The 13,036-nt window shown below is 41.0% G+C and overlaps 1 protein-coding gene across 1 annotated transcript in view; it reads left to right on the top strand.

Annotated features, from left to right (window-relative positions):
- Positions 1 to 417: 417 nt before the first annotated feature.
- Positions 418 to 13,036, top strand: part of LOC124771039 (protein son of sevenless-like) — a gene marked incomplete at both ends in the record, with an annotated part of 46,368 nt that continues 33,749 nt past the window's right edge. Inside the window, 2 exons of the mRNA XM_047249275.1 lie at positions 418 to 618; positions 5,726 to 5,843. Of these exons, the coding sequence (XP_047105231.1) occupies positions 418 to 618; positions 5,726 to 5,843 (319 nt within the window). The remainder of the gene's footprint in view (positions 619 to 5,725; positions 5,844 to 13,036) is intronic.

Below are 13,036 nucleotides of genomic sequence, written 5' to 3'. Positions count from 1 at the left end.
TCTATGTTCCTTCCACCTCGTGGTGGAAATGGGAAGGAAAGAAACTGTCGCTTATAGCTGTCAGGTGGATGTTTGGATGATTTCTTCACAGGACATACTTGGTTTTCGTGTTCACATCTGACAGAACAGTGCTCTGTCACCAGTGCTTGTGATGTAATATTAAATTCCAACTGTCTTTTGTCTTAGTTGCAAATCATACTGATTTGGAGGTCTTTATGAAAGTCATTTTATGTTATTTGTAAACATAGTTTTCAAGTATGTTTTAGTTCTTAGAAGTTTTGTCATTTCATTTACAGCACAGAGCTCTGTAGAAAACATTGTAACATGGTTATTGCGACAACATTTAACCTTGTAAGGCAAATCAGATTGACAGTGTTATTTGCCCGTGCTTACTTTTTCTTCTCTCTTCTCTTACAGAGGATGTGTTGGGAAAAGTTGGTAGTGGTCGAAGACTGACTGAAAGGCGTGTTTTTCTCTTTGATGGCTTGATGGTACTGTGCAAGCCCAACAGTAAACGCACATCTGTATCTGTTACGGGTCCTGTCGGAGGCGAGTTTCGCCTCAAGGAACGCTTCTTTATCCGTAAAGTGGAAATTGTTGATCGAGAGGATACTGAAGGTAAGAATAATAAGTGACATGATTTTATTGCGATTTTGAAGGACAGTACTGCAAAAGTGGCTATTTCAGTCAGACCCAGAAAAATCTATAATTTTTTCTATTCAGGAGTTAATATATCAATTTTCAAGCAAGTTCAGAAAAATTCAAGGAATTCTTACTTGTACTACCACTTCGAAGTTTAACTGGTGTAAGAAAGAGATTGAGAAATAGTAGTTCACAGGACTGTATGAAGTGAAGAAAGGCATTAGGTGGATGATTGGTGGAAAACTGAGAAACTTGTACTTGTCATTATTGGTTCAAAATACTAAGGCAACGAGTGTCTAAGTGATGATGGTTTCTGAAGAGAAAAATTACGCATTATTGTATAAAGTACACAAATGTTAAAGTACACACCATGTGCATTATTTTGTGTCTGTATCGAACATCTGTATATAACTTGAATCTGTAGTAGTCTAAATTACAGTATTATTCCATCCTAAATTATATTTTTAAATATGTATACCACCACAGGAGAGTGTTTTATTACCAGAAATATAAGTTTACTTCTAGTTGTAACACATGTTCTGATTTACAATCAGATGTAAATTTTGTGTGCGCATGCGCGCGTGTGTGTGTGTGTGTGTGTGTGTGTGAGCAACCATTCACATTTCAGTAAATGATTTTGGTGCAGGTTGAAGTCAGTTGAAGGGTATCTCACTCTGCACATGAAATGGGGGTCATTAAATTTGATAAACTGTAAAAAGGCTTTTGAGTTGTTAAACATCACCAATTCATCATTTTTATGATGTAGCTAAAAATGAAGACATCCCACTAGACACCACTTGCACTTCTGCTCAAAATACTAAAAATTACATTACTCCGCACTATGGGCGTCACGATGGCTGTTTTGACCAGAAACATGTGGACATCTCAAAGTAACGTTTTAGTAAACTCTCAATCCATTGTCTTTTAATGTAGTTCATTGATATTTAGTCTGAAACCACAATCTGTCACTATCTTTGCAAACAACAGAATAAGAGGAGTGAATCTGCTGAGTTGTTTCAGAAAGTCCCATAAGCTCTGTTGGGCAGGAAATTAATTTTCTTCTTTGGAAGCCACAAGTTATTGCAAGAAGGTGAATGTGTGGGGCTGGTAAGCACCACTAGTCTTCTCTTAATAAATTCACCTCTACAATTAAATATTTATTTACCAGTTTTGAAAGGTCAAGCCTCCATCTTCAGGCATTTGACTGTGGACAGTTATAACCAAATGGCACAGGATAGGTTCCAGTGTCTAATCATATAGGCTGTAGCACTACGAAAAGCACTAAGAGACTGTACCCCGGGCCTGTGGTGTAACACGTATCACAATACGGTACATTGTGCCACACACCTGACATATGGTCTCGTAATATTCGGAATCCAGTGCTGTCACTGTTGTGGTCTGTTTTTACCCTTTTCCAGTGTGCCACATATGCTCCACAGAGACGGAAACTGGTATGCTGTAACATGGGTGGCATTATTGAATGCTTGTGTATTATGAGACCACACAAATGGTACCATTAACGCTTTTAGCTTATCAGATCGTCATCAGACACTTTGAATGTATCACATAGTAATTCCTCAACTGAGCAAGTCCAGGAGGCTTGTTCAGTGTACGAGTGGTGGTGGTGGTGGTGGTGGTGGTGGTGGTGCGGCGCAGTGCAGTGTGGTGCATGGTCTTCCTGTCACAGTTTGATGATTGATAAAGTGTTTGGGTCCTTGTCAAATTAAAATGTTTGTGGATACCTTATGAGGTAATGGAGTTATCCAAGAAAAGATCAGTCGTTAATTAAAAGTTGTTGTGGTCGCTGCACTTACTTCCTTCTGCCTTGAATGGTACTTATATAACTGGGTGCCATGTGTTATGAATTCCTCTATTCACAATACTCAAATATGTCATTTCTCCAGTAACTTGAGCAAGGGCAGGAAATTCTTATTTTATATTTGCATAGCCTTATGCTTGTCCTTGGTAAAGACTTATCTATGATGAATGTGTGTGTGTGTGTGTGTGTGTGTGTGTGTGTGTGTGTGTGTGTGTGTGTGTGTGTGTGTGTGTGCGCGCGTGTGCGCGCGCGCGCGGGTGCGGGTGAGGGATGAGGGAGGGAGCTGAAACTGCCAACCCATTCGCAAGCTTGTTATGTGCCACATATAAAAAACACTAGCAGTCTGCAGCTTCATACATTCATATGTAGCAGTTTGATAGACTTAACTTTCATGTCAGTTTCTTAAGTTATTGCAGTTTTTGTGTTTTTTCTTAATCTATGTACTCTAGAGGTTACAAAGCTTTGTTTACATTAACACCTCAGTTTCATCTTTCTGTAAGCACCGTCCATTATGAGCATTAGGTTGTATTCAATTTCCATTTGTTATGATAAGTTCGGCCATTTTGTAGATGACAGAGTTATGTAATGAAGTTTCATAAAGTGATAGATTGGTACTCATCATTAGCGGAGATGTTGAGTCACAGACAGGCGCAACAAGAGACTGCTAAAAACACAAGCTTTCAGCCAGAACGCCTTCTTCCAAAATAGACCCCCCCCCCCCCCCACACACACACACACACACACACACACACACACACACACACGCATGCGACCACTGGCTTTAGGGTGCCAGGTCCGGACTGCGAGGGGGGGGGGGGTGGTGGTGGTGGTGGTGGGAGGGGGGGGGGTGGTAAGGAGGAGGCTGAGGTGGGGAAGGGCTAGTAAAGTGCTGTTTGTGGAAGCATACAGGGACAAGGTGGAGAGAGAATAGGGTAGCTAGGTGCAGTTAGGAAGTTAGACAGAGTGGGTGGGGTATAGGGGGAGGGGGAGGGTAAAATTCTGTGGGTGCACTAGTGGAATAGAAGGCTGTGGAGTCGGAACAGGGAAGGGGATAGGTGGGTGAAGGACAGTGAATGACTAATGAAGATTGAGACAGGGAGGGTTATGAGACCGTAGGCTGTATTACAGGTAGAGTTCCCAACTGCAGAATTCAGAAAAGCTGGAGATGGTAGGAAGGAGACAGGTGGCACATGCTATGAAGCAGTCGTTAAAATGAAGAATGCTGTGTTCGGCAGCATGCTAAGAGGCTGGATGGTCCAGCTGTTGCTTGGTCACATTCATGCGACAGATAGCTTGTTGGTTGCCGTATCCATGTAGGATGAAGCACAGTTGTAGCCTAGCTTGGGGATCGCATGACTGGTTTCACAGGTAGCCCTGCCTTTGATGGGATAGTTGCTGCTTGTGACCAGACCGGAGTAGGTGGTGGTGGGAAAACAAGTAGGACAGGCCATGGATCTATGTCTGTTACAGGGATATGAACTACGAGGCAAAGGGATGGACAAGGATACTGCCTGGCAGAGAATGTGATTCAGTTGATACAGTCCTGGGTGGTACCAGCTTATGAGGGGTGTGCTTCTCTGTATTTGGACTGTGGGATTTTGGGAGGTGGTGTGTGACTGGATCAGTAGACACTGGAGGTTGGGAGGGCCTTGGCGAGACCTGGGGTATCATTCAAGAGGGGCTGCTCATCACTACACATGCGATGGTCATGGGTGGTTGGGCTCTATGGAAGGGACTTTTGGTATGGAATCAATGGTAGCTGTCGAAGTGGAGGTATTGCTGGTGGTTAGTAGATTTGATATGGGCGGAGGTACTTATGTAGCCATCTTTGAGGCTGAGGTCAGAATTGAGGAAGGTGGTATGTTAGGTAGAGGAGGAGGAGGAGGTGAAGGGAAGTGAATGGGGGAGATGCTGTTGAGGTTCTAGAGGAATGTGAATAAAGTGTTCTCACCCTCAATTCAATTCATGATGATGTCATTAATGATCAGAACAGAGTGAGAGATTTGGGATTATGGATGATGAGGGAGGAGCCCTCTAGATGGCCCATGAGTGGGATGGCATTGGATGGTTCCATTTGGGTACTTTTTGCCATACCCCAGTTTTGTTTGTAGGTGATGCCTTCAAAGGAGAAGTAATTGTCAGTGAAGATGTAGTTGGTCATGGTGGCTAGGAAGGAGGTTGTAGGGTTAGATTCTGCTGGATTTCTATAATAAGGTCGCTGTGGCAGGCTTTGTAGGTGGACTAATCTGACAGCTGGCAGAGTCCTTCGACCAGGTAATCCTTGCAGTTCAGAACAATACCAGAGCACTCAAAGTACTCAGTTATTTTGTTGCGCCACCTGATTGCTGAGCACACTGTCCAACAGAGCGTTCTTCATTTTAATGACTGCTCCACAAGTTGTGCCATCTGAATTCTTTCTACCAACATCAGATTTTCTGAATTGTGCAGCTGGGAACTCTCCTTGCAATATATCCTACATTCTCATAACTCTCCTGGCCTCAACCTTCATTAGTCATAGTCCTTCACTCACCTATCCCCTTCTATGTTCTGACTCCACAGCTTTCATTCCACAAGTGCATCCACAGTCTTTCTACCTCCCTCCTTATTCCCCCCCCCACCCACCCAACCACCCATAGATCGTTTTACCTCCTGCTAGCCCTATGCTAGTTGCCCTATGCTCTCCCCACCTTGTCCCTGAACACTCCCACTAACAGCACTTTACTGTCCCCACATGCTCCCTACCCCAGTCTCCTCTTCACCTCCCACCACCAGCATAATCAAAATTTCATTTTATTCAGTTTTGTTGTTTTGTCAGCAAAGGTCTCAGATTTTTCAGTTCATGATTGAGTCAAATGTGTGTCTTGTAATTGAAATTTTTAATTTATGCAGCCATTGTACCTGTTCATTTTCATTTCTAAATTTTGAATTGTGTATGAAAGCGTGAAATTGTTTATCGTCGTAAGTATCTGGTAAATGCTTTCATTTCAATAATTTCAGATATTTGTATTTCAGATGGTGAAGTTTCCTGCACTGTCACAAAATTTGTTTTGTAATCTCCACAGCTCATAAATTGTGTATGTGGACACACACACACACACACACACACACACACACACACACACACAGGAGAGAGAGAGAGAGAGAGAGAGAGAGAGAGAGAGAGAGAGAGAGAGAGAGAGAGAGGGGGGGGGGGAGAATCTTAAATGTGTGATTAACATTGTTGTTTTGTTTTGTATATTGTGGATGTTTGTTTGTTTGAAACAGAGCTGAAGAATGCATTTGACATTGCACCAAGAGTTCAGCCCAGTGTTACTCTTGTTGCAAAGTCTGTTGAAGATAAGAACAACTGGATGGCAGATTTGGTCATGCTCAATACCAAAAGGTATGTAATAATGAACAAAACCTAATGTATGTGATTGGATATTGAGTGGTGTTGGTAGAAGCTCTTACCTCTGCTGCTGTCCTTAGTCTTTCTATATCAAAGTAACTGGAAGTATCTAGTGTCATTGCTTGTTGCACAGAATGAAAACTAATGTTGATTTAGAGTTAATAAAGTATCTGATAGTAAGCACTGCATGGATATTATGCAAAAAGTATGAAATGTCTGTTACCAATTTAATCCTACGAAAGTGGACTGTTCAGTTGGTTCAGTTAGCAGCTTCTAGTCTCAGATTGCATTAAAATTTTGCGATTTTTGTCATAAAATGCAGTCCACACTAAAATTCCTGTTTGGGGAAATTGTGTATTGTGCTTGTTTCTGCATATTAATGCTGATGCAGAGTGTGATATACTGAGACTGCAGCACAAGACATATAATCAAAAGAGGAGCTGCGAGTTAACGAAAAAAACATAGCAGTTTGAACTATCGTAACGTGTCTGAATTACTCGGTGTTACTGCTGCATAAAGTGTGCATGCCTAATAATATATTTTACAAAAAATGCTGGTAGCTTATTTAGTAGCTTTCTCCTTTGCAGCTTGTTCAGATAGTACAACTGACTGTATAATGTAGCACACAGCAGAACAAAACATACTAGAATTCAAAGTACAGGGCATGTTGTATCCACTCGTCAGATTTGAGTCATTGCTATCCCACCCATTAGTGTACCTACACACTGAATAACAATCCACTTTGCTTTATTTGTGTAAAGTGTCATGTCCTAACACAGGATAGAGGAAAGACGGGGGGTTACAAGTCAGTCTGCAATTTCTGAGCAGTTAGTAGAAAATGCAGAAAGACAAACTTCCAGTGAAGGCAGGTTGATTGTTTGCAACAGTGTGAGGCACTGTCACAAGGTACCTGTGAGAGGTGCGGGTTTTAAGATTCCATAGGATGCTTGCAGCAAGAGATCTGAGGATGCTTGGTGGGTCTGATTAACATTGTTTATTTGCAATCAGACTAATTACTCGACTGAAGATTAACTCTGAACATTAGAAAAGGCAAAGGGTGCAGCTGATTGCACAACAGAGTGCCTCAGCATGTGGGGTGAGCTTTAACAGAAGCAGTGAAGAGAGCAGCACTCCAAAAGCAGACTTATCAGTGCTTACTGAGGCTGACAATGAGCGATGCAGAGTTGGTGCCCTAATGATCTGATTGAGGATTCTGTCTCAATACAAAAATGTAGGACTTCAAAGGATTGTGGCGTTGCACTATTTCACCTTTCCTAAAGTCGGACCAACAATCCACTGGCACTTAACAGGCATCAGCCAATCTCACTAGAAGCTCTGCATCTCCCGGGTGCCTCTGACCAAACATATTTAGATTCCTCCTGTTCCCATAATTTGGTAGGTAGAGATATGTCTGGACTTTACATTAACGAAAATAATGTTTGGTTGCAACAGCTTAAGTTGAAAGCTAAATGACACCCCCTTCCTCTTTCGGCCAGCAACAACATTACCGTTGACCTCCGGTAACCTAAATGCTGCCACTTTTGCCTGCATTCTGAATTGTCTCAGATTTCCTATCTTGGAGTGCCCTTGCTGGCTTCCAGCAGCCTTAAGCTTAATAACGTACAAATCATTACATTGTCAATATGGGACATCTCCTCCCATAGGAAAAATTTGTTGACAAGTCACTTGGCAACAAATTTGTAATCTGACTTCTGTTGTGGTAAAAGCATCCTAGCTCTATAAATGATGTTGCATACATTCTTGGTTAATCATTTTACCCGTTTTTACATTTCTCACTTTGTAAAGTTCACTTTTCAACTCACTTTTGCACACATCTAAACATCAGTAGATAACATCGTTTCATTTTTCACTGCACCTCTTTACACATAGATAGGTACAGACAGAAGCATAAATGTGAACCATTCGTTCAGTTTACAGATACATAAAAACATCGGTTTAAATCATTGGTTACATAACTTTCGATTTTCACACTACAGATCCAAAATATACACAACAAGAAAAAAATATTCTCTCACTGACACACACACACACACACACACACACACACACACACTCACTTTTCTTTTCTCTTCTTCTTTTTTTCGTTTTTCTTTCTTTCTTTCTTTCTTTTCATAATCAATATTTATTTGTTCATTTTTCTTTACATAACATGTATATAAACATATCAGTACAGAACATTACATATCATCATTACAGAAATACATCTGGACAAGAACACACATAATTACATGATTCTTGCTTTAATTTTCATTATGTAATTCGTAATTGTAATTTCTTATGTGCTGAGGGAGTTTTGCATTATGTTTGATCTCTTTATGGAGCAGGAATAGGTAACGAGGCTCTTTCCTCATTGTATTCAAATGTAATGGATGTTTCATCTCACTCTTTACGATTTCCTCTGCTTGATGGAAGAGCCTGTCTACTGTGAATTCGTGCATCTCGGACCCTTTACATGCATTTACTATGGTTGTCTACACACACACACACACACACACACACACACACACACACACACTACCACATGCCTTTCCACATGTATTTAAAACAATATATATAACACAGTATCTGCATAAAGAGCATATAAATGCAATGGCAAGTATTACAACTCCTAGGTAAGACCAGAACGAATAATGATACTAGGGTATTTCTGAGAGACTATGCTGCTCTTGGCAAGCTATTTTGTCTTCTGTTTCTGCTATTTTATGACCTCCTACTTTAGGGTCATCTAAATTTTGCATTACCTGTTCCACCAACATGTTTAACCTTAATTCAGAAATGTTCCTCTTTTCCTTATTTACAATATAGCAATCAGTCTCAATGTTTAAAGCTGGCACTGTGTCTTCACTGGTCACAGTAATTCTTATTATTTGTTTGGAATGCATGAACACCTGTGTTCCATACCCTTTACATTTTCCATAAAATGTTAGTTTCCCTATACCTTAAACCATTACGTCTATTGGCTTTTCGTCATTACACAAAATTGTCAAGCCTTTCTCTTTTGGAGCAACAAGTAACCATTGTCCTGAATCAGTGGAGTCCAAATATTGTCATTTAATTTCACAAACTTCTTAATACAGTCTTTGGGAGTTTTAAGATTTTAAATATGGCTGCCTTCAGCAACTATGTGCGCAAGAGCTTCAATGGATTGGAAATATTGGGCAACCAGTAGAAAAATATAGGTTTAGTAGACCTTGACCGTGGTTTTGACAATTTTAAAAATATCTTCTTTAGAAGCTTATTGTACCTATTAAAAACGTTATGACATCATGTGTGGAACAGAGATATCACTGCAGTAGACAAAATTGCAGGAAATGTTTACAGATAATTTTAGTGAAGCATAGTCACATGTAGTCAAATACAGTTAAGTTGCAGTTCAACATGTTAATAATGAGCCACCTTAGACCCATCCCTCCTCCCACCTTTTTTTATTTTTAGTGTGTTTCATCATACCTATAAAATCATGATATCTAGGCATACATACACTGCTTAGTGAGGCTTCATTTACTCGTTACTTTACTGGGTATTTTATAACAGCCTCCCATCAAGAGTATTTGTTCAGTACTATCACTTCCTTTGCATTGTGCTTCACAAGTGATGATCTAACCGCCCCCTTCCCCTTCTCTTCCCCAAGTTGCATTTATCCTTTAATGTTTGCAGTTTTTCCAGAACGCGTGCGCGTGCTACTGGTCGCTACATGTTGTTGGATCCACTGTCAAATGTGTACTATTTTAAATAGTTTTCTGACAAAGCCCAGTAGTAGATAGCTACTACTTTTCAGTTGTGTATTTTAAATGGTGATTAAGTGGATGACACGCATGGGTACTAGACAGTCAATTTCTTCCTCATCGGGTATAGATAATATTTGATTCTATGCGAGTATGCTTCACTAAAATTATTTGTTAAAATTTCCTGTGATTTTGCTTATTGTAATAATACCATGTCTGTTCCACATACAATGTAATAATATTTGTTAATAGGTGCAATAGCTTCTGAAGAAGACAGTTTTAAAATTGTCAAAACCATGTCAAGGTTTAATAAACCTGTATTTTGCAACTGGTTGGCTGTTATTGTCAATCCATTGACTGTCCTTGGAAATTTCCCTCACATATTGCTACACCCCAGCTTCACATGTTTCGTGTTCATACATGGACTTTAAAACAAACTTTTACGTAGAAATTTTGTGAACACAGGTTCTCTCTTTCCACAACAGTTGGTTGTTACTCATTTTTGCATGGTCCCGGCTGGATCTTTTCAATATACCTGGTATATTACATGCTCTACTGAAAAATAAATCATGTGGTGTATAATGGTGGCGCTGTGGCGTGTAGTATTGCACACAAACACTGCGAATAAAAGCCATACATGCCAATTTGATTTTGCCCTATTGATGTAGTGTCTCAGAAATTCTGTTATAGTTCGGTGCGATCTTTTCAATACTCCATTCGACTGTTGACGATAAAAGGTGGTCTGTATCCTATCAATCCTTAACAGTCGGCACACTGTCTTTAGTGTGTGTCTCTCTAATAATTATAACCATTGTCACTGAATGTTGCTGAGGGTATCCTAAATCTTAGAATGATTCTTTCCACCAGGACACAAGCCACTGTATCTGGGTCCTGCTTTTCTGTCGAATCTGCTACAATTGAAATTTGTTAGAGCATCCTGGAATGTTAGTACATGTGTATTATTTCTATTACCATCAGGAGGCCAACAATATCAATAACACACCTGTTAAACATCCCTTCTGATGTTGGTGGTGTAACCAATGGCATTTTCATCTTATTTTGCATTACCTAGATTTTTTTTTTTTTTGCAACTAATACATTTTCTGATATAGTCCTCAATATCCTTACTCATAATGGACCGCATTTAGTATTTTCTAATGTGATCTTAAGTCTTCACGATCTCTTGAGGACACACCTGTGGGTGTGTCATCGAATTCCTGCAAAACTTCCGCCTTTTCATCATCAGTTATATCCTGCTGTTCATCTTTCTTGACTGTCAGCCCTTCCTCGATTTTATTTGCCCCACTTTCAGTATCAGCAGACTATATTTCCCGTATCCTTGACAATGCACTTGCTACACAGTTGTCCTTGCCCTTTTTATATTCAATTTCATAATCATACTCCTCCGATTTTAGTTTGAACTTTGTTAAATGGAAGGACAGACCACAATCATTTTCCAATTGCGCTCTCATTTGTTCATTATACGCAGCATTGTTCGGCTCTTGATATTGATATGTCTGAGGTTCCCGATTTGGTTCCCACTCCAGACTTGTCGTCCTGTCGTGTTTCCTTGTTGTTCACGTTTCACTGTTGTTGTTTTTCATCGATTCATCGTCAACACCATCGGCCGGTTGGCCACCGTCTCCTTGCCAAGCAGGAGCCTGTTCAGACAGTGGTTGCTTCCCAGGCGAAGTCCTGCTCTCTTGCATTTCCACTGTTTAATGACACCAACGAAGATTGGGACATGTATTTTCAGTGGATGAAACCGCACTTTGCTGCTTTTTGGGTTTATAATTATGCACTCCAGTGGTTGCACTTTCTTTCTTGGGCTTCTCTGAGACATTTTTCTTACTAAAGAAGTTGTATGTCGAGACATTTTTCTTACTAAAGAAGTTGTATGTCCTGTCAAATCTAGTTGCCCTCACATTTGTGGAGATGTTTTCATTTCTGTCAAACTGTTGTTGCAGTGGTGGTCTTAAGTCCAAAGACTTGTTTGATGCAGCTCTCCTTACTACTCTATCCTGTGTGAGCCACATCATCACTGAGTAACTACTGCAACCTACATCGTTCTGAATCTGCTAAGTGTATTCATCTTTTGGTCTCGCTCTACAATTTTTATCCTCCACCCTTCCCTCCAATACTAAATTGGTCATCCCTTGATGCCTCAGAATATGTCCTACAAACTGATCCCTTCTAGTCAGGTTGTACCATATATTTCTCTTCTACCCAATTATATTCAGTACCTGTGATATACCCATCTAACCTTCAGCATTCTTCTGTAGCACCACATTTCAAAAGCTTTTCTTTGGCGGGTTCATGCTTGGCTACCACGGGGCCCCAGCCTTTGAAGCATTTTTTCCCTTCCTTGCTGCATGGCTATCCTCTTGCTATTCTTTTTCCCCTCCCTTGGGGAACATGTCTGGGATGTTATTGGGAATGTCTGTCGCTGATGTAAGAACAGCCTCACCTTTGTTTTTAATTGTCTTTTCCTTTCTTTGTTTCCCTTCTCCTCTCATTCCTCCACTTCGGCATTTGAGGTTTTTTTTTCCACCTCCTTCCTCCCTGTGCGCTCCTGAAGGCCAGCCCACGCGTCTGACGCGTAACAGGTAACTGGGTAACACGTAAATTCCGGCCCCAGGTCGACAGGTAGGATTTGCACATATCCCGTGGTACAGGTCAGGCCCGGGAAGGGGCGATTGCCTGACCTGCAACCTTCTCAAATTGCCAATTGGTCCCTCTGTCAGGTGTTTGGGAGGTGTGAACAATCACCTCAGGCGGGTGCACCCCCTTGTGAAGAGAGCCCAAAGTTGGAAGGAGCGCGGCATATGAGATGCTGGCAATCATGGGGAATTTTCTTGCAACGAGTCCCTCATCTTCCCAATCAATGCCTACAAAACGTGAACACAATGAGGCTAATCTTTGCAAGACCCTTCCCACTGCACCGCAGTTCCTCACGGTCTCATATACTGAAGACAATCAGTCCTTCGCCACGGTCAATCTGTTTATTATTCAGAAAGGTGTTGATGCAATTGCCAGCCCTATGAATTACTGCTCTTGTTTACAGATTGGCACTTTGCTTTTGGAGACTGCGTCTGATTCTGAAGCACAACAACTGCTTGCTGCCTCACTTCTCCACTGCTACCCTGTTCGTGTCAAGGCCCATAGAACTGGGATTTCTTCCCGTGGTGTAATTTACACCAGGCTTAATTCTTCCCATGCTGTAATTTACACTAGGCTGCTTGACAGTCTAACAGAGGCTGAAATCCAATCTTACCTCTCTGAACAGGGTGTCATTGCCATCCATCATGTAATGAAAAAGGTAAATTCCTCCTTAGTGCCTACCTACATTCTTTTCCTCACCTTTGATAGAGTGGTGCTGCCATCCAAAATCAAAGCAGGCTATGAAATTATCACAGTCCGGGCGTACATTATGAACCCGAT

The sequence above is a fragment of the Schistocerca piceifrons genome, unplaced genomic scaffold (genome assembly GCF_021461385.2).
Source record: "Schistocerca piceifrons isolate TAMUIC-IGC-003096 unplaced genomic scaffold, iqSchPice1.1 HiC_scaffold_872, whole genome shotgun sequence".
Classification (NCBI taxonomy): Eukaryota; Metazoa; Arthropoda; class Insecta; order Orthoptera; family Acrididae; genus Schistocerca; species Schistocerca piceifrons.
Note: the sequence above shows the minus strand (reverse complement) of the source record. Positions and strands in the feature narration are given on the sequence as shown.